The following is a 20,214-nucleotide window of genomic DNA, read 5'->3' as shown; positions in this document are numbered from 1 at the left end:
CACCCTGTATAGCAGTGCCAAGGGCTTTGCCGGAACTCGCTATGATGATACACGCGTCCGGTACCAAAAAATATAAATACAATTATAGTTTCAAACATTCGAAGTTTCAGTGATCAAAGAATCGCATTTTTAAAAATACAAACCGCACCTAACCAAACCAAACCTAAAATAACGTCTATTTTTTTGCCGCTCCATGGTTATTTACAATACAATAATACAGTATGTGAAAATCAGTACTTTCACGACTCCCATCGCTAGAGAATGTGATAATTATTGCAATTTTCAAAGGAAAACTTACTTGGTCATAGGTCATTTTCTCTGATTTTATTATATTCATGACAATTTCCTTACTCTGACGCAAATGAAGCCTATGGACACCTTTTGTAATAATTAAATAATAACAGCGTGAAACTCAAATTCAAAAAATTTTATTTTCCTTGAATATTTAAAGAATTTATTTTATATTAATTAAAAAATTAATCGACTAGATAATTGGTTTTGGTCTAGACATAATTGATTCGCGTGCCCTTATTACAGTACATCGTAAATACAACAATATAAGTAAATCGGCCAATAATAATTTTGCAATAGAGTAATGGTAGTTCCACGTATGTAAACGTCATACCCTTCGACCTCTTACCTCAGTGTCATCCCCCTACTGTGTTAGAACAGAATTTCCTCTTACAAGAGCGCGCCCAGAGGGAAGCATACACCGGCGTCTACACCCCTTTCTACCACCAGTAGTCTATTCTAATGTGTCAAGTTTATACAGCAACCTTCAAAGCACGCACTAACTCGCATGCTACTTAAATTTATGTAGAGTGGGACATAAACTCAAGAAATAAAATTACTTCCCAATAAATACTTACTCCACACTGTGGCCACGACGCTGTAAGGTGAGATACACCGTGGCTACGACGCTATAACCTGCGATATACGGTGGTCACGACGCTATAACCTGCGATATACGGTGGTCACGACGCTATAACCTGCGATATACGGTGGTCACGACGCTATAACCTGCGATATACGGTGGTCACGACGCTATAACCTGCGATATACGGTGGTCACGACGCTATAACCTGCGATATACGGTGGTCACGACGCTATAACCTGCGATATACGGTGGTCACGACGCTATAAAGTGTAAGTCGCAGAATACAATCATAGAAAGTGTAAATTTGACGATTTCATTTCCCCAAAAATAAATGCTATAAATTCTATTCAAGGGGTTCCCGATTTCTATTGGATTTCGAAAACAACACCATTGCAATTAATCTCCTCCCAATAAGGAGAGGCGTTCATTTAGTGTCACTAAAGGTTTAAATATTGTATTATTTGGCCGACTTTTTCAACTGAAATTGGCCACATTTCAGTATTTAATTGGCACTGGAGAAGATACTGTGTAAGTCCTGAATTTAGTATCAACAGTCGCGTGCCAAGGGAAGTGAATTCTGCTACCATACTAGTTTCTTTCCTTACCGACTGAAGATGTTTTCATAACCAGTTGCTTGACATACTTGTTTTTCGTGCTACCTTCATAAAGATAGACCAACTACGCACCATCATCCGTCTGGTTATAACATAACCACACGTTCCCATGGGTAATGTTGGAAAAATGGGTTCTGTAAAAATGCACATGGGGAAAAAAAAGGTTTATGTTGAAAGAGGTGACGCGGTGCCACATCAAGCACCGATACCAAAGGTATATTGTGCACCCCGAGCTGGTTAGACTGCAGCCAGTCCTGTCGCCTCAATGAAGCGGAGAATCCGATTAGCCGCGATAGAACTACGCACCATTATCCGTCTGGTTATAACATAACCACACGTTCCCATCGGTTATGTTGGAAAAACGGGTTCTGTAAAAATGCACATGGGGAAAAAAAAAATTTTATGTTGAAAGAGGTGACGCGGTGCCACCTCAAGCACCGATACCAAAGGTATATTGTGCACCCCGAGCTGGTTAGACTGCAGCCAGTCCTGTCGCCTCAATGAAGCGGAGAATCCGATTAGCCGCGAGAGAACTGTATGGAATGGATATGAAAGTGCTCCAACCTCAGAGCCGCGAGGTAATCGCAGCTACAGATGATATAGGAGGAGGTCCCTTCTGCCTCCCTGCAGAACGGGTCATCAACGATGCCCATTAAATACAGGACTGTATTAAGCCGACACTGTCCAGAGTCGGTCTTTGAACCGTCAGACGGTGATAACTACAATGTCATTCGCATACCCAAAACAGTGACAGCTCCTATCCCCGAGCCGACCCAGCAGTTCATCCACCACCAGGCACCAAAGAAGAGGGGAAAGAACCCTTCCTGACGGCAGCCACGGTGAGTGGAATCTCCAGGGATTCCCCGAGAAGAGACACCATCACCCTACGATACGCGAGCATGGATTGTGTCAAACGACACAAATACCAATCCACTCCCACCACGAAGAATAACTTCCGTGCTTATTCAATGAAAAGTACTAGAGTCAACCACTAGGGTTGAGCGTCTAGGCACATTTCATGTAAGGTATATTTTTTTAAGGTTTGTTTCCTTAAAAGCGGGATTGATGTTTTTCCCGTAATTCCTCCTTCGAAGGACCCGGCACCATTCCACGTGTTTTGGAAATCCTCAATGGATGATCTTCCTCTAGGTCTACTTTTTGTTTCAAAGTACCCTACAAAGCATAACACCGCGTCACTTACATTGCCGAATACAAAAACGACAGTTTTTACCTTGAAATTCTTCCTCTCCTCAAAAATGGAGAGCATTAGCTCTTCAATATATAAATATTTTTTTTTCATAAATGGGTACGATGTACCACGCCTTGGTACGTTTGCTATAGGCACGAGTATCCCTGTAAACCAGAATACTTAGTTTTGTTTGAAATGATCAAACTAGCGCTTGCACGAGTATAGAACGTTATGTTATTTTGCCACGAACATAATAATAATAAACATAGTTACTTTGGTTTCCCATCTTTGGTATACGCCCTCTGCCTGTCACAGTGTTGGTTGTGGTCAATGGCGGCCAACTTGACCCTAATTTGGTAGCCCCAGTACCTGTGCCACATATTAGTGTCTAGCTCATGAATTTCCAAAAAAAAAAAAAAAACCTCTTACCCGAAAGCGATTCTTTTTGGTGCATACATTAGTATTAAACTGTGGTAGCTCTCGAGAAAGCCTGTGTGCCTGTTAAAAAAAAATTGTGGACTACTAAATGATGGTAATGTCGAGGTTCTGATACATACCTAAATTTTGTGAAGTATCCCATGTTTTTTATAAGGTACTTCCTTAAAACTTCACTCCTTAGTTTAATGAACGTGGGAGAGTTGGCTTCCAGCCACGGATGTTTCTCCCGCTGTTCATCAGTTAGGGGCTCGTGATCGCAATGGTTGAACTTGCCAATTTCCATGTGCCACTCATGCTCGTTCAGCACATGATGGAGGCAAGTCAACCACAAACTCTGCGTTTTTGTTTAATGCATAATGTTTCTAGGTCTGGTAAAATTGTTAAATTACCTTCATGGTAAACACCTGACCCTCGCAATTCTTTGCACACCACCAGAAGTGATTCCTTAAAAGTGGAGCCCAATGGCACAGCGCCCGGTGCTCTTTGCTTTTAAGTCCAATCTATTGGAAGTTCGAATAAGACAAACTGCCAATAAAAATTTTGAAAAAAATTGCATACATCATTTAACCTCTTGAGAATAATTTTTCCCCCATGCCAAGTGTCCCAAGAGTGTTTGACTCCAGGCAAACATGACTCGTCTTTTCCTGTAAAAAAATTTATGTAAAGGAAAAATTGGCAGAACTGTGGTTAGTCTAGAAGACTAGAACTAACTTAGCTCTCCTGAAATGGCCGAATGAGCGTCTGTAACGACCTCCTCCACTCTGACATTGTGTTGTGAGCCAAGGGTCAACACTTCTTGGGCAGCAGCTTTGAAAGCTAAAAGTTCCATGTTAGGACTTTTGCCCTCCGCATGTCTTACATCTTTGGTCATAACAGAGACAATTTTTTTTGTCTCCGTGTCCGCCAAAGTGTAAGAACAAAACATAGCAGAGTGTCCGGGACTGTCCATCCTTCCATCACCAGCTAGAATGAGTTTTCGTCCTGATAGTGACTGAAAAGTTTCCTTTTGGGTTTTAACCCAGAAACGGTCAACCGCAGGTTTTAAGAAATGGAGTTGATAGCTGAATGAAATAAAGTGTAGCGAATTGTGTAAAGGTCATAAGAAATTATAATTTAATGCCGTTATAATAGATTAACTTTAACTAACATGTCAATCCACTACAAAAGTAACAAGGGAAAAGGATTAGGCTATCCGGGTTTCTCGCTACTTGACTCATTTCAGGAAGCGTAAGTAATACTAAGATTGATTTTCTACTTCACCCTCCCTTTAATGGCTTAAAAGTCATAAATACTGATCCTCTTTCATCTTCGGTTCTACCGCTGATGGCCACACACACGAATATATCTTATCTTTAGTCCTGCTACCAATTAGGCAGACCAAGCGCACCCGTACAATAAAGTAATACATTTACCAATTCTATTTTACTGGTACCTTTTGCTGGTATGTACGTTAAAGGCAACTCTCAATGCTTTTTAGTGAAATAAATGAATAATAAAGATTGTCAAAATTCGTTGGAGGGAAACTGCTAAAAGAAGGGCGAACCCTTCTGCTTTGAGTAAGGGAAAGATAAGGACTAATGACTTGAGGATATGGTTTTATGACTGTTGGGATTTGAAGGAGACTTCTTTGGCCAAGGAAGTCCGAAATTGGCTTATCTTCAAAATCTACCGGAATAGAATTTTTGCAGGGAGGTAACAATTATACAGGGTGTTTCTGAATGGTCTATCAGAAATTAAACGGGGGTGTTCTTTGGGTGATTTCGACTCAAAAATATTCTATGCCATTTTGCCCTAAAAGAGCCACCGTTTTAAAGTTATGATTGGAGTGTTTTACGGATGACCCCTTAGTTAATTTAGCATCGCCTTTCAGTTTCTTAATTAAATTTAAGGGATCATCCGTAAAACACTCCAATCATAACTTTAAAACGGTGGCTATTAGGGCAAAATGTCATAGAATAATTTTGAGTCGAAATCACCCAAAAAACACCCTTAATTTCTGATAGACCTTTCAGAAACACCCTGTATAATTTCGTGGTATTCACATCAGAAAAGATCATGAAAGGGACTTTAGGGGTAATTCACATGTTAGACTTTCATTATACTGGGGCTTCTCAATATTGACCCCACTTTTTTGGCGTCTTTGGTTTTGAGGAGATCTAGTCAGAATTTAGTGAAGATTTGCCCAAATAAGACGTTCAAAAAGTAACATGGAGGAATTGCCTATCGCGATGAGATCGGGCGCTTTGGAGCCGTTCAAGAACTGTTGTTCTTGTCGGTCAGTATGTTCTCGCGTTAGTGGCCGCCTATCCTGCCCTTGCAAGGCCAACGGTGTGGAATGCACCGAGCGTTGCAATTGTGGGTTGGTGGGGAAGAAGGTACTTGTATGCCAAAATCAGGCAAGACCAAGTACCTCAAGTGCCCCACCACCCGAAATTCACGATCGGGAAAGGTTGGTGGTGGAAGAGGAAAGGGCCAGTGAGGAGTCGGACTCCCAAAATGAGGAGCCGCCAGAGGCAGCCTCTGAAGAAGAACCTTCTGTGGTGGAGGTAAGCTTCATTTATTTTCTTCTTGGTAAGGGCATACCCTAAACTAGACCTCACATTACGTACTTAGCACCCACCTAATTTCAGTATAGGCTAATTTGTGTATTTGATTAATGATCTCGTTTATCATTACAATAGACTACTCCAGCGGAAACAAGGCCGAATATACGGGAAACAAGGCCGAATATACGGTCGAGGAAACGACCTCGCCTGTCCACAAGGGGTAGATACCCTATGGACCCAGCCATGAGGGTGGCATTCGTCGAATTGGCGGCTTCGGACGAAGCAACGGCAAGGTCATCAGGCGTCGAAATATCTAGATCTGTCGATGTATGATAACTAAATGGTTCTTTATAATCGAATTGTTAAGTAATTGTAACGAAATTTTTCTAGGATATTATCGACAATCTAGATACACCAACGAAAGATCAGTTGCTTCGTCGGTTGGCGCGTATGATTCCAGAAACGGAATCAATTTTAGGCGAAAGTAAAACATTTTCTATTATATACTTAGTCAACCCATCCCTGTTTTACCTTTATTTTTTTCTCCCGTGTATTTGAAGTTTAAAATTATCATTTGTTGTACAGTTTTACGTGGAAATGAAGCAGCACCACCAACGTCTCCCACACCCCCAGGGCAGCCACAATGGTGCGTTTGTGGGGTCTGCCAGCACATGCCCACAGACAGAGAAAATGTGTGCTGTGGAAGAGTCAGGTGCTTGACTCTTGGGCCCCAATTTCAGTTATTTTGCTTAGAACCCATGGTTCTCATTTTGACGATGCGCTTGAGGGGCGAATTAATCCTGGAAAGAGGGTTAGACATAGATAACGAAAACTTGAGATTTCAGGCTTACGCAAATCTGTGTCTAACCCTCTTTGGGTTCCTTGGATTGGGAAACAGGATGGTATTGCCAGCCTGTGGCGTAAAGCGCATCCGACAGTCATTTCCCAGCCCAGATGGGAACTATCGAGGGTTTCAACCAGGGAGATTCCCTGGATAACTGGAATCGGGGCTCAAGGGGGGGACGGAACAGTTTTGTAAATAATTTTGTGTATAGTTTTGTAAATAATTTTGTATATAGTTTTGTAAATAATTTTGTATATAGTTTTGTAAATAATTTTGTATATAGTTTTGTAAATAATTTTGTATATAGTTTTGTAAATAATTTTGTATATAGTTTTGTAAATAATTTTGTATATAGTTTTGTAAATAATTTTGTATATAGTTTTGTAAATAATTTTGTATATAGTTTTGTAAATAATTTTGTATATAGTTTTGTAAATAATTTTGTATATAGTTTTGTAAATAATTTTGTATATAGTTTTGTAAATAATTTTGTATATAGTTTTGTAAATAATTTTGTATATAGTTTTGTAAATAATTTTGTATATAGTTTTGTAAATAATTTTGTATATAGTTTTGTAAATAATTTTGTATATAGTTTTGTAAAAAATTTTGTATATAGTTTTGTAAATAATTTTGTATATACTTTTGTATATACTTTTGTAAATAATTTTGTGTATAGTTTTGTAAATAATTTTGTGTATAGTTTTGTAAATAATTTTGTGTATAGTTTTGTAAATAATTTTGTGTATAGTTTAAGTAGTATACTACTATAATATTTTAATAGTTTGTTTATTAATTAAAATGATTTTGCATCTTTATGTTATTAGTTTCATTCTATTTACACATTTGCGGTTTCCCCCTCCCTAGACAGTTACATTCAGTGGCTACATTTCATCAAAATATGTCATTATACTAGGAAGGAAGACTTTCCTTAACCCTCCCACAAACCTATATAAGCACCCAAACATGGTGGGATCAAAAGAAAAACTGGGATGTAAGCTGTCTACAGATGAGAAAAAAAACGGATAGCCCCACTCTCCCCCTTAGCGGTGGGGGTTCCGGTAGTTGAATACATAATGTATGTAGAATGACGTGGGGGAGGACATAGAAAGAGGAGAGCGAAAACAGTTTTGGGGTAGTAGGTCTCTACTACCTACTCTGAAAATCTAAAAAAGAGGCGCGCCTGAATGGATTCGATCTTAGGGTAGCTAGGAATGAAAATTTTATTTGTACAAAGGAAGGTCCCAATACAATTTGAAGGGAAGGCGACATGGGAAGGCGATTTTATCTACGTTTATGGCTCCGGCCAGTCGTGGGTAAGACTGGTTAAAATGTCAAGTTCAATAAGGGTAATAGCGAGGAAAGGCTAAAGTACCTCCCATTTTTCTTCGTCCCTTCTTTACAATTTACCTATAGTTCATCTCCAATAAATCGCACAACTAAAAACATTCCTGAAACACAATCGTGTATCCCCTTAATTTCTAATAACGTCACATTTCAAATAATATTAATGAAACTTTCTCTATATGTCTCTTCTATATTGGGGAGAAAGTAAAAGCACCCCTTTCTCTATATTCGGCGTCTCTTCTATATTGGGGAGAAAGAGAGTGGCGTCCGTGGGTGGTCTGTGGCTACCGCGTCCTATAATTATAGGCCCATACTTTACATCTTAGATTTTGACATTTTCTTATCAAGCATGGAGGTTGCCAAGAAAAGATAATTACCAAGATAATAACCATAACTTTGTAGGCGGTTTACTAGTGCCTAATGTGCTTAATAGTATTAATGCAACACATGGTTATTTTTGTATTAAATTTAATTCAAGTTGGCAACCTCAAGCAGCTGCATTCCTTTAGGGTAAGCCTATCTCCAAAGACATATCCCTAGCCATTTTCATTTATTTTAATAATCTTCAGAACCTCGCTCTACCCAATAGTGAATTTACGCGAGTTACCCGTACCAAAATTTGAGTAAGAATTCAGAAACCAAACCTAACCATCCAGCATAATCTGATGTATCACGCGCAAAAAGTGCAGTAGTGCACGAAAATTACCAACTTGTTTTTCTTCACTCAAAAAAGCCCGCGAGAATTCAACTACCTTTCTTTCCTCTCTCTCCTCTCCGAGCGGGATGCCCCCTCTCCCTCTTCCCCCTCTCACTAATATACCAGCCTACCAGGCAGGCAGTTCTCTCTCTATGCGTAGCTTCGTTTCCCTCTTCGTATTGCCATCGCGTACGGTAGCGATCTCTCTCCCCCCGCACACTTTCATTTTCCCTCTTCGTATCGCCATCGCGTACGCTAGCGATCTCTCTCCCCCCGCACACTTTCATTTTCCCTCTCTCTCTCATCGTTCGCGTCAGTTTCCTTTCTTAAATTTTACCGGAATAAAATTCCGTGTAAAATCATAGAGACTAGAAAACCCCATATAGTCTCTATGGTAAAATTAAAAAGCGCTCGTGCTTGGAAATTGGGCCTTCTATTCAAAGGGAGAGGAAACTGACTTTTCCCCCTGGCTCATATCTTAACTTGGTTCTGCGCACGGTGGTACATAAAGTAGAACAATATTCAGGGATTTCATTGTCCTAAGGTGTTTGGGAAGCTAGAGGGGCAGGGTTCATACTCTGTATATGAAATTGTGGATTACCTGAAAAAAGTATCTTTTCCGAAGAAATGCACTTTGCAATGTTTCATGAGCAATGCTATTTTTCCATACTGATTCCCAGAAAGAACTATTCCATTGGCAAGTGTTAAATTTCCAGAATATAAGCCATGGAAATTGGGTTGGCTCTCCCATTTGCCCTAAAAATATTTCAGGAATTTGATTGTGTAAAATAAAAAATCCAATAATAGCATTAGGAAGTAGGGACAATTTACCTTTAAATGTTTTCCACCTGCTCCTTCCGAGCATTTCCATGAATATATCAAGGCAGTTGCTCGCTTATGGATTTTATAGTCCAACTTTGAGTGACAATAGGAACACTTTGTGCCAAATGCTTTTTGAATAAGAGACGTTAAAAAGGGGGTGTAAACAAAACACAAGTTTTCACTTATGATTTCGTTTGCACTCAGTTTTTTGGGTTCCATAGGCGGGGGCTAAAACGCAAGGTGTAATTATTCATAAATGTCCTAGTGACTTTTGAACTCTGGAAAATTTACTTCATTATATTCAATTACAAAATCTTCATAATCAGTTTCTTCCTCATCTTCGGAATCAGGTGATTCACCTTCAATGCTTTATATATTTTGTAAATTTTCAAGCCATTTCTTTAGGTAAATATTATTATAAAGTAATACTCAAGATGTTCCATTTGTTCCCCAAAGGTTTCTTGTTCGATAGGGTCAGCTTCCCTATGTTTTTCACCCCCCTCTTCCTCTTCCTCCTCCTCCTCCGGCTCTCTAAATTAATTATTACATTTATGAACAATGAAGTTTAAATAGTAATAGACCTCAGTAGGGTAATTAGTATGGTGTATTACATGTCTAGTTCCTCTTCTTCCATTTGAAACAAAGACCGCTTAACTCCTTTTATTGGTGAAGGGGTTCCTTTAGGGGGGGGTATCAGCGAGGGGAGACTCCATGGCCAAACCAAACTTTTTGTAGAGCGGGGTCTCTGGTTTGTCTATGAATATTCGAAATTTTTAAACCCTTTCTTTTAAATTTTAGATATAAATTTTTGTAAAATATGAACCTTTCGGTCTTAATCGAACATATTTCCTTTGAAGAGGAAACCCTGGTGACGTTTCCATTTCAAAAGTGGTAATGGGTTCTGTTTGAATTTCCTTTGAGAGCATGTTAGCACTCGCTTGGGACTCTCTGCTAACCAAATCCTTGTTTCTTTATGATTTCGTAGGCATAGATATATTAGTTACCGATATATTTATTATCATATACTTTTTTCAAAGAGATATTGTCTTTGTATTACTTAAAATGACCGTGGATCATTTTGGTAAATTTTAATTTTTGAGGGTCATATTCGGGGACTATAACCTCCCGAGCAACAACTTCGATTTTTTAATTGATAACATATTTGAATAGATGCATAAATAAGCTTTTATATATATATATATATAAATTGACCCTGCTATTTAGTTTCTAGGGCACAAAATTGACGTTTTTGCTTTTTCACGAAAAATGATACTTTGAAAAAAAAAAATTAAATCAATCATTTTTTTTTGCAAGAGCTCAAAATTTCTACTTCAAATAGTGATTGAGCGTTACCTAAACAAATTTTAGGAATAGTTTATTTTTCTGAGCCTCTAGTACGAGATTTTTGGAAAGATTTAACTGGAGCTGGCAAAATGCATAAAATACAATTGATACGAAACATTTGTTTCTATCGACGTCCATGATACTTTGCACCTAATTTTGTCACATTGCATAAATATTAGAAGAAAGTCAAGTTCTTCTTTGACGGCTTGTTGTACCTGGGGCACATACCACTCTTTATCATATACCGCCGCTACATAGTCACCGATAGCAATATCTTCAAAAGCGAGGTTATGGGGGTTTTCATGTATTTGATTCTCTGTTTGGTAAAGTTTAACTTTCGAACTCATTTCATCAGCAGAGATACGTTACATATTGAGTTCGGAGACTGATACAGGAATAAACTTATGATGACTTCGAGTTCCAATCACATTTAAAGCTTCACAGAATCTTTCTGCCATTGAAATTCTATATGTTTTAACTTCACCTTTAGTCACGTAGATACATTTTATTCTATTAATGTGTTGATTAGCCCATTGATAAAAATGAACTGGATCGATGAAGAGTAGCTACATCACATATGAACACATTAATAGAATAAAATGTATCTACGTGACTAAAGGTGAAGTTAAAACATATAGAATTTCAATGGCAGAAAGATTCTGTAAAGCTTTAAATGTGATTGGAACTCGACGTCATCATAATTTATTCCTGTATCAGTCTCCGAACTCAATATGTAACGTATCTCTGCTGATGAAATTAGTTCGATAGTTAAACTTTACCAAACAGAGAATCAAATACATGAAAACCCCCATAACCTCGCTTTTGAAGATATTGCTATCGGTGACTATGTAGCGGCGGTATATGATAAAGAGTGGTATGTGCCCCAGGTACAACAAGCCGTCAAAGAAGAACTGACTTTCTTCTAATATTTATGCAATGTGACAAAATTAGGTGCAAAGTATCATGGACGTCGATAGAAACAAATGTTTCGTATCAATTGTATTTTATGCATTTTGCCAGCTCCAGTTAAATCTTTCCAAAAATCTCGTACTAGAGGCTCAGAAAAATAAACTATTCCTAAAATTTGTTTAGGTAACCCTCAATCACTATTTGAAGTAGAAATTTTGAGCTCTTGCCAAAAAAAATGATTTTTTTTTTTTTTTTTTTCAAAGTATCATTTTTCGTGAAAAAGCAAAAACGTCAATTTAGTGCCCTAGAAACTAAATAGCAGGGTCAATTTATATATATATATAAAAGCTTATTTATGCATCTATTCAAATATGTTATCAATTAAAAAATCGAAGTTGTTGCTCGGGAGGTTATAGACCCCGAATATGACCCTCAAAAATTAAAATTTTCCAAAATGACCCGTAATTAAAAGACAACGGTTAAAGATAGAATAAATCTGAAACCATATTCGGATTCTACGCTTCCAATACTCTATCATTAATAATGTTTATGAAATTATCTCGAAAAGTGAAGGTGAGTTGGACTTTATGTTTAATGGTACGAAAATGTAGTTTCCCAGACTCGAAAAAATGGGGGTATTTTCAAATTGCAATAAATTCCGAACCAATTAATATTTATCGCACGAAATCTACAATTGTTTATTATTTGGCCACAATTTAGTGTGCCTAAAATTTCATGATGATCGGCCGACCCATGGTGGGACGAGTTGTCTATTACTCGTAGATTGATCCTGGTATGTCTTTCACCCTTGGAAATTACTCACACCGTCGAGTGGAGGTAGAGAGGGGTGTACACTTCCTCTGGGCACGCTCTTGTAAGAGGGGATAATGTACGCGCCCAGTAGGGGGGGTGACACTGAGCTAAGAGATAGCAGGGTATGACGCTTGCATACGTAGTACTGCCATTACTCTTTAGAGTAATTTATTTCCTATATATTGAAATCCCTTTCACTTTCTAACCCAAAATTCCGATTCCGCGAAACACTCAAACGGCTAGCCTGCATAGGGGATATTTTGCCGATAGCAAAATGTACTCCCTTTCCCTTTACATTCTTAAAAGAAACCATATAGTACAGCAGCCAACAAGCATATTTTATTTAAATCGTGCACTTTTTGATAAAAGCATGAAAATTGGTGAAAAGGTAGTACTATATATGTAGAAGCGATTTAAGATTGGAGGCAACGTGCATTCGCTGTGCAAAATTAATTATAAGTAATTAAACATGCCTCGAAAGTGTAGTGATACCTGTATGAGATACCCCTATACTGGCCCTTTTACCCGCTATACGGAGGGGAGTCGACTATAATTCACGACTCTTTACGATCGCGGGGGACCGACACTAAAGCCAATTTTTAGGTAAAACTACCTTTCTGCGGCTTCCAAATTGAATAATGAACAGAAATGTTCATAAATTAAAAGCAAATTAGAATTATACATCACCAAATTTTATTCAATCATAAAAATGGTTAGTACTTCATATAATATTCAGAATATAATATGTTGAATTATGAGGTGTTTCTTGAATAATGAGAAGTAAATCATATACATTTTACCAGAATTTGACGGTTATATCATAAATTTCTGATTTTACATGTTGACTAACATCGGCGTTAAGCCAAATTGCTGCACTGATAAATATGAGCGTCCTTTCGGCATGCAAAAATGATAACGACCGTTCAATTTTGAACAAGCCTCTATTGACGAATTCAGATTTAACCAGAAACATTCCGTTTTGAACAGGAGTATTTTAGGCGTTCAAAACTAAGCACATTCATTTCTGATCAATATACCGTCATATCGATCATAACTTAACGCTAGCACTAATTATTGAACAGCTTATATATTACCATTCAAAAATTAATCTTTATCTCATTCAATTTTGAATAACTGCCTTGCGCTAATGAAACGTTCAGACATGGTCGTTTTAGCGTTCAAATAGGAATGTATTAGAATTCGAACTAATTTCGGCGTTTAAACAAGATCATTTTGACGTTCTAACAAGAGTGTTTTTGGCATTAAAACAAGAGAATTATGGGCGTTCAAACGTGACTATTTTTGGTGTTCAAATGAGCGCGTTTTTGGCTTTTTAACGAGAGCGTTATGAGCGTTCACACGGAAGCTTTTTTCTAATCAAATGATTGGTTTCTGGGCGTTCAAAGGAGTGTTTTTGACGAGTTTTTTGCTTATAAATACAGGTTTATTTAATCACAATTTTAATATTATAATTCAACAAGTTATTTTTATTATATTTTGATGTTCAAGAACATAATAATGTGCCAATTTTTTTACCATTATTCAGTCGATTTTTTTGTCTCCGAAATTAGGCTCGGACTATTGATTTTTCCAGGAACACAAGCACACAGACACAAATTACGAAATATTATTAGAAAAAGGAGGTTACAGCTAAACTAAATTACAGGCTTAACTGGCTGATTAATAACAAAACTAAGTTTGATAGGCGATCGTCCTCTCTAAATAATCGTGAAAACTACTAGCAAAGTTTTATACAATAAACACCTGCCTTTTTCAAAATATTGCTTGTTTTATAGGTCAGATTAGGTTAGGCTTGGTTAGTGTTAGGTAAGGCTTAGTTTAGGTTTGTTGTCTTTAAGACCTACGGTTCCAAAATTTAAGCATTGCGGAACGTTTCATTATTTTAATGTATGATCGCTGTAGTTTGGAATCTGACGTAAACATTGCCAGAAAAATGATGTTCTCTCAAAAAAACAGAGATAAGGAAAACATTCCACCGATTTGTACTCGTGTATACTATTTAATTCTCATTAAAATTAAACAAATTATATTCAGTATATATGAAGTACTAACTATTTTTATGATTAAATAAAATTCGGTGATGTATAATTATAATTTGCTTTTAATTTATGAACATTTCTGTTCATTATTCAATTTGGAAGCCGCAGAAAGGTAGGTTTACCTAAAAATTGGCTTTAGTGTCGGTCCCCCGCGATCGTAAAGAGTCGTGAATTATAGTCGACTCCCCTCCGTATAGCGGGTAAAAGGGCCAGTATAGGGGTTTCTCATACAGGTATCACTACACTTTCGAGGCATGTTTAATTACTTATAATTAATTTTGCACAGCGAATGCACGTTGCCTCCAATCTTAAATCGCTTCTACATATATAGTACTACCTTTTCACCAATTTTCATGCTTTTATCAAAAAGTGCACGATTATATCCTGTGGCGGCCTAACTAATACAATTTCAAGCATCACGAGAGAGGGAGATCACCTGCTGGGGTGTCAGCATTCCAATGGTTTTTGACTATAGATTCATTCTTTATCTAACCCCCTTTCTAAATCATCTATGAATAAGAAAAGAATACCCGAGAGGCTAGCCACTAGACAAAAAAGAGTAAAAGTGAATTCAAATATTTAATATAATTTGAAGTGAATCCAAATATTTCGAGTGAATCCAAATATTTCGAGTGAATCCAAATATTTCGAGTGAATCCAAATATTTCGAGTGAATCCAAATATTTCGAGTGAATCCAAATATTTCGAGTGAATCCAAATATTTCGAGTGAATCCAAATATTTCGAGTGAATCCAAATATTTCGAGTGAATCCAAATATTTCGAGTGAATCCAAATATTTCGAGTGAATCCAAATATTTCGATTGAATCCAAATATTTCGAGTGAATCCAAATATTTCGAGTGAATCCAAATATTTCGAGTGAATCCAAATATTTCGATTGAATCCAAATATTTCGAGTGAATCCAAATATTTCGAGTGAATCCAAATATTTCGAGTGAATCCAAATATTTCGAGTGAATCCAAATATTTCAATTGAGTTCAAATATATCAAATAATTTCAAGGTAATTAAATTTTAATTACAATTAATTTCACAAGTGGCTCGCCCCTTGAGAATACCACTCAAATCTCACTCTTTCGGATTTCAAGTAGTAGTAGACTCGTAGCTTCCCCCAGTGCTTTCCCTCTACAAAAAAAAAGCTAGACCTTATTTGTCCATAAAAAGGGGGTATGAATTTTGACTATCCCTCCAAACCTAGACGAGAACATGTAAACAAGAAAGATGGCCGCGAGCTAGAACGTTCAGGAGCGTTAAGCCTCGGTCTTTTGTGTATCGGGGACGGGTCCGAGTAACGGGAGTTTCTCAAGCATTTACAATACTGTATTACGTTACATTTTCTTATCAAATTTTTAAATATACACCTACCACTCCCTAACATCATAGTACAATTATTTTTCACATAATTAAAATTTTGAACTAAAAATAACGAGGTAGAGAATTGGCCAGTAACGAAGTATAAGAAAAACTCACCGTAATTGGTCAAGAAGGAATGATGCAAATTTATCATTTTGAGATCCCATACCCATTCTACTCCTTTCGACTGCCCATCGTTCAAACACACTTGAAGAAAGTTTGATTCTATGCGTACTTTCTGATAAGCAAAACAGAAAGCGTTCAGTAAGGTCTAGCATACCACAAATTCAAAGAGTACCAAACATTTTACCTTTACTGGCCATTTTTAATAAAATATTTCGCGAACACACAGCGCAAATTCCACAGAAAAAATATCGCCCACACTAACTTTGTTTTCACAATCCAACAAACACTAAAACGCAGCGCAAAATCCGCAGAAAAAAAATCACTCAAAATAAAATCGTTTACACAATCCAAACTCCAAGTCTCAACTGAACGTTTTTATTTTAAATTTACCGTACTCAAGAGAGAGAAAAACACGAAGCAATTACAAAAAATGGACTGGCGAATTACACACTCCAATAGAGCATAATTCGCATTACGCGTCGAGTCCAGATTCAGGGAAGATAAAGTCTTTGTAACCCACGTGACACAATTCATCCACTCGTAGGGTATGGTCCTTTTTCAAATTTCAGGCCACCGCCCCGCACGCGACCGCCATCTAGCGTTCTAGATCGGAAATAAACCGCGCCGACGCTACCTTTAAACGGATAGGACATTTCGACGGTCGAAATGAAAGTTTACCGACGCTTTTACGTCAGTGTTGGTTGGACCTCGAACCGACTCCGTTGGCCCAACGTCGATTTTGCTACTGGGGTGAAGGGAAATCTTTTGAGGTACTTGCATTTTTTAATTAAATTAACATACTTAGACTTAATTAATTTTGATGAAACTTGAAAAAGGCACACCTTGAATAGTTACTTGTTAATTTAAAAGTGTTCCGAAACGTAACTTCGCTTTAGTTTTTAAATGATTCGATGTGCTGGAGCACCAAAAACCCCATGTTATTCCTATGAGAAAATCGGCGAAAATCTGTGAATTTTCATTTAACATTACAGGAGGGTGTGGGATCTTATATAGAAGGGCCTACCGGTCCTTCTAGAATTGGTTGTCAACAAGGTAAAATGAAAAGGAATTTACCAACGTTTAAATAAGGTTGACCATACCGACACCTAGCGGTGAAAAAATATCTTTCCCTATAAACCCAAAGAGATTTTCGCCTCTAAAATATACTTTCCCTGTAGTTCAAATAATAATAATAATAATAATAAAGCTTTTATTTCGTGCAAATAAACAGTACAGCGTAGGTGTGACCTTCAAGTATTTGCACGCGGGGACAATCGGTAAAATGATACGTCGTTTGTGTGGTTTTAAATTATTAGGGGGTTTAAAAGTTAAAACTATGCTCATTTTGGCTCATGTTAAGTAAGGTCTATTTTTTTCACGTTTAACTTCTTATCATTGAAAATGTCAACATTGGGGGAGGGGGGTTGAAAATATGGTCGTCCCGTTTCCCTATAGGGGGGTCGCAGAAAAAGAGTACAAAAATGGAGGGAGGGGAGGGGGGAGTTTTCCCTGTAATACAAATGGGGGTCGCACGGGAGATCAATTCTCTATACTGCCGTATTATTCTCTTTTGTTACTTAAAAACTATCCCCATTAATTTCTATCCTGTGTAATAACTTTGAAACATCGCGAATATGTAAAATGTAAATTTACAAATAATAAATATTTATTTTTAAGAAAGAATAACATGTACAATATAACAAGTTGAGAAACCAATGTAAACCTCTCCGAGTTAAGACAAAATTAAATGGTTTTTCTCAAATAAATAAATATTATTGATAATAATTTTTTTAATCGTCAGTAATTTCCCTTTATTCTAGTGAAGTTGTTTTAAGAAAGTTTTTCATAAAACCATTTATACAGCTATTATTGAGGTTTGAATTCTAAAGTATGCCTCTTTAAGAAGTTTTGGAAATTTAGGGTATATTGATTCACAATAAATGATAGGAAAACCGCAATTGTGTGAACCTTTGGTCAAAGCCTGTCATTGGGAGGCTAGACGTTCCTCGCAACCCTAGCCAATCGCCGCGTACATCTAAACCCCAACGACGATAATGGAGTTGAAGCCAATATTGCTTTCTGGCGTTCTGTGAACTGCGAACGTGATCCGGATATTGTATATACGTTTGCTCCGATTTTCCAACTGCCAACCTGGTGACAGACAGATATACACCAACATACACACAGATACGTCCAGTGTAATACCTCTCTGTGACGTCATGGTCACTCGGAGATGTTAAGAGTGAGAAAAATCTCAATACCGTAAAAATCATTATCTTTTAGTGGGTTGTTTTTTCGAGGGATAATGAAATGGAAAGACAGTTTTTTCATTGATTTATAAGGTTAAAAAATTTTATCTGCTAGGCCATTTCGAGAAGGTTGTCTAATTTTATTCCGCTGATAGCAGCACAGAAATTTAATAAAAGGAGCTATAATAAACATAAATAATGGTTTTCGAAGCAGAACATATAAAGTAAGCATACGATTTTAGCAAGGTACTTGTACGAACGTTACGTAAATTTAAAAGTATCCCTCGACCAGGTTTATAAACTTGTTCATTTTCGAGAAATTAAGGAATTGGGTGTTAGTTTAAGAATTCAAGAAATCGCAGCCAAAATGCTTCGTAGGCGATATATATTAAATTACAAAAGTAGTACGTTCAACCTGGGAAATTGGCTTAAAACCCTGTTTATGTTTAATAGTTAAAGAGAATTCATGAAAAGCCACGGCTTAATCATTTGAGGAAGCGATCGCTGACACATTTGAGGAAGAGACGGCTAACCCTTTGGAGGAAGCGGCCACTAACGCTTCTGAGCAAGAGCTGAGAGAACAGTTGAACGTCAACAGTTTATGTAGCAGCTTTATACTCAAAACTAACCACGTTAAGAAGACAAATTTAGTGTCTCTGTTCGCAACTAATTTTGAATCACTCGTACTAGCAGATATTAGTTTCAAAATCTCGCATGTGGAGAACGTAAAATCCAACAGGTTTTCATATGCGTATGTTCAATACAAGAAAAGGTTCCAAGCGTTGTACAGGCGAAGTCACTTTTAAAATATTTAATATATATGGACACTATGAAGTCAGCGGCCGTATTCTGCAGAAAAGTTCAACTCCTCCTTCTGCCCGAAGCTCGCTGGTTGGACCGTCAACTATTGCCCTTGGACGTCTAGTTGGCGGCGTCCATCGATGACGTTTACATTCCTTGGGGCAGTGATTGCTGCAAATTCCGCGCAGACTCCGTTGTAAACTATCAAATTATACACTTAATTCAAAGTATTTATTTATCAAACCGACAAAAAAGTAACTGGTAAACACTGATTTTAACGGTAGCTTCGGTCAAGGGGGTCTCGATCGGAGCTAGTAATTTTAAATTTTCTGTCTCTCGACGAAAGTTCGTCTGCTTATGATCCGCGTTCTATAGATGTGACGTCATACGTGGAGAATTTTTTAAACGTAAAAGCAGGAATATTGACTTCGCTGTTTTTGGTATTAATATTCTTTGAATTATAATTTATTTATTAGCTTATTTAAAAGTATTTTTAAGGAAGACAACCTTTTATTTCTTATTTAAAGTGTTTTGTGGATTTATTTTAAAAATCAGGTACATTTGAAATTTTAGAAAGGTACATTTGAAATTTTAAAATCAGGTACATTGGAAACACACTTCTCACTGTCTTTAACTTTTTTCTGTAAACGCTTTACTTCTTTATTCAAACTGCGAATAGTAGCGTTTTGACGAGCAATTTCATAGTATTGAAGCTTATTCTTTCGCTCTTTTTTCAAAAGCCGATGTTTAGCATTGTTTAAGTGCTTGGCTAACGTTCTTTTCTCTTTTTCTGAACGTTCAAAGTTTTTCTAGAAAATGTTACTTTTTCTTAATTCTTCTATGCCATCACAATTGCAGTAACACCGAGAAAACTTTAAACATTGACCTTCATTAATAGGAACCATTTTCAAGCAACTTGATTTTTCTTTACAAACATTCATATCTTCATTGTAAAGCTTTAATACTTTCTCACTTGAATTATTTTGTAGACTAGAATCGTGTAAATTATCACAGGCTTTGATAATTTCAGTATTAACATTGAATAATACGCTATTGGTAGTGTTGTTAGTACTTGACGATTCGGTAGTAATACTAACGTTGATAATGTTGTTACATGACACACTTGAGCCAAAGGAAATAGTAACATTGGGCGTATCAATAGGAA

The 20,214-nt window shown here is 37.1% G+C and overlaps 2 protein-coding genes across 2 annotated transcripts; one reads left to right on the top strand and one right to left on the bottom strand.

The window, feature by feature from the left end:
• Positions 1-646: 646 nt before the first annotated feature.
• On the bottom strand, positions 647-16,408 carry LOC149664088 (uncharacterized). The gene is made up of 17 exons (XM_089841916.1): positions 16,390-16,408; positions 16,184-16,285; positions 15,991-16,111; positions 10,198-10,343; positions 9,986-10,128; positions 9,804-9,905; positions 9,666-9,741; positions 9,384-9,602; positions 9,154-9,308; positions 3,830-4,179; positions 3,677-3,762; positions 3,508-3,618; positions 3,238-3,452; positions 3,110-3,178; positions 2,954-3,049; positions 2,723-2,844; positions 647-2,664 (listed from the first exon to the last, which is right to left on the bottom strand). The coding sequence occupies exons 5-16, from the start codon at positions 10,006-10,008 to the stop codon at positions 2,766-2,768; spliced, it is 1,581 nt and encodes a 526-aa protein (XP_089698042.1). The 5' UTR covers positions 10,009-10,128; positions 10,198-10,343; positions 15,991-16,111; positions 16,184-16,285; positions 16,390-16,408; the 3' UTR covers positions 647-2,664; positions 2,723-2,765.
• LOC149664089 (uncharacterized) lies at positions 5,060-7,326 on the top strand. Its single transcript, XM_089841917.1, has 4 exons — positions 5,060-5,664; positions 5,800-5,991; positions 6,055-6,148; positions 6,250-7,326. Exons 1-4 carry the CDS (start codon positions 5,326-5,328, stop codon positions 6,660-6,662), a joined length of 1,038 nt encoding a protein of 345 aa, XP_089698043.1. The 5' UTR covers positions 5,060-5,325; the 3' UTR covers positions 6,663-7,326.
• Positions 16,409-20,214: the final 3,806 nt, after the last annotated feature.

The sequence above is a fragment of the Phalangium opilio genome, unplaced genomic scaffold, assembly GCF_054372755.1.
Source record: "Phalangium opilio isolate 3A_F unplaced genomic scaffold, DU_Popi_V2 ptg000061l_1, whole genome shotgun sequence".
Lineage (NCBI taxonomy): Eukaryota > Metazoa > Arthropoda > Arachnida > Opiliones > Phalangiidae > Phalangium > Phalangium opilio.
Note: the sequence above shows the minus strand (reverse complement) of the source record. Positions and strands in the feature narration are given on the sequence as shown.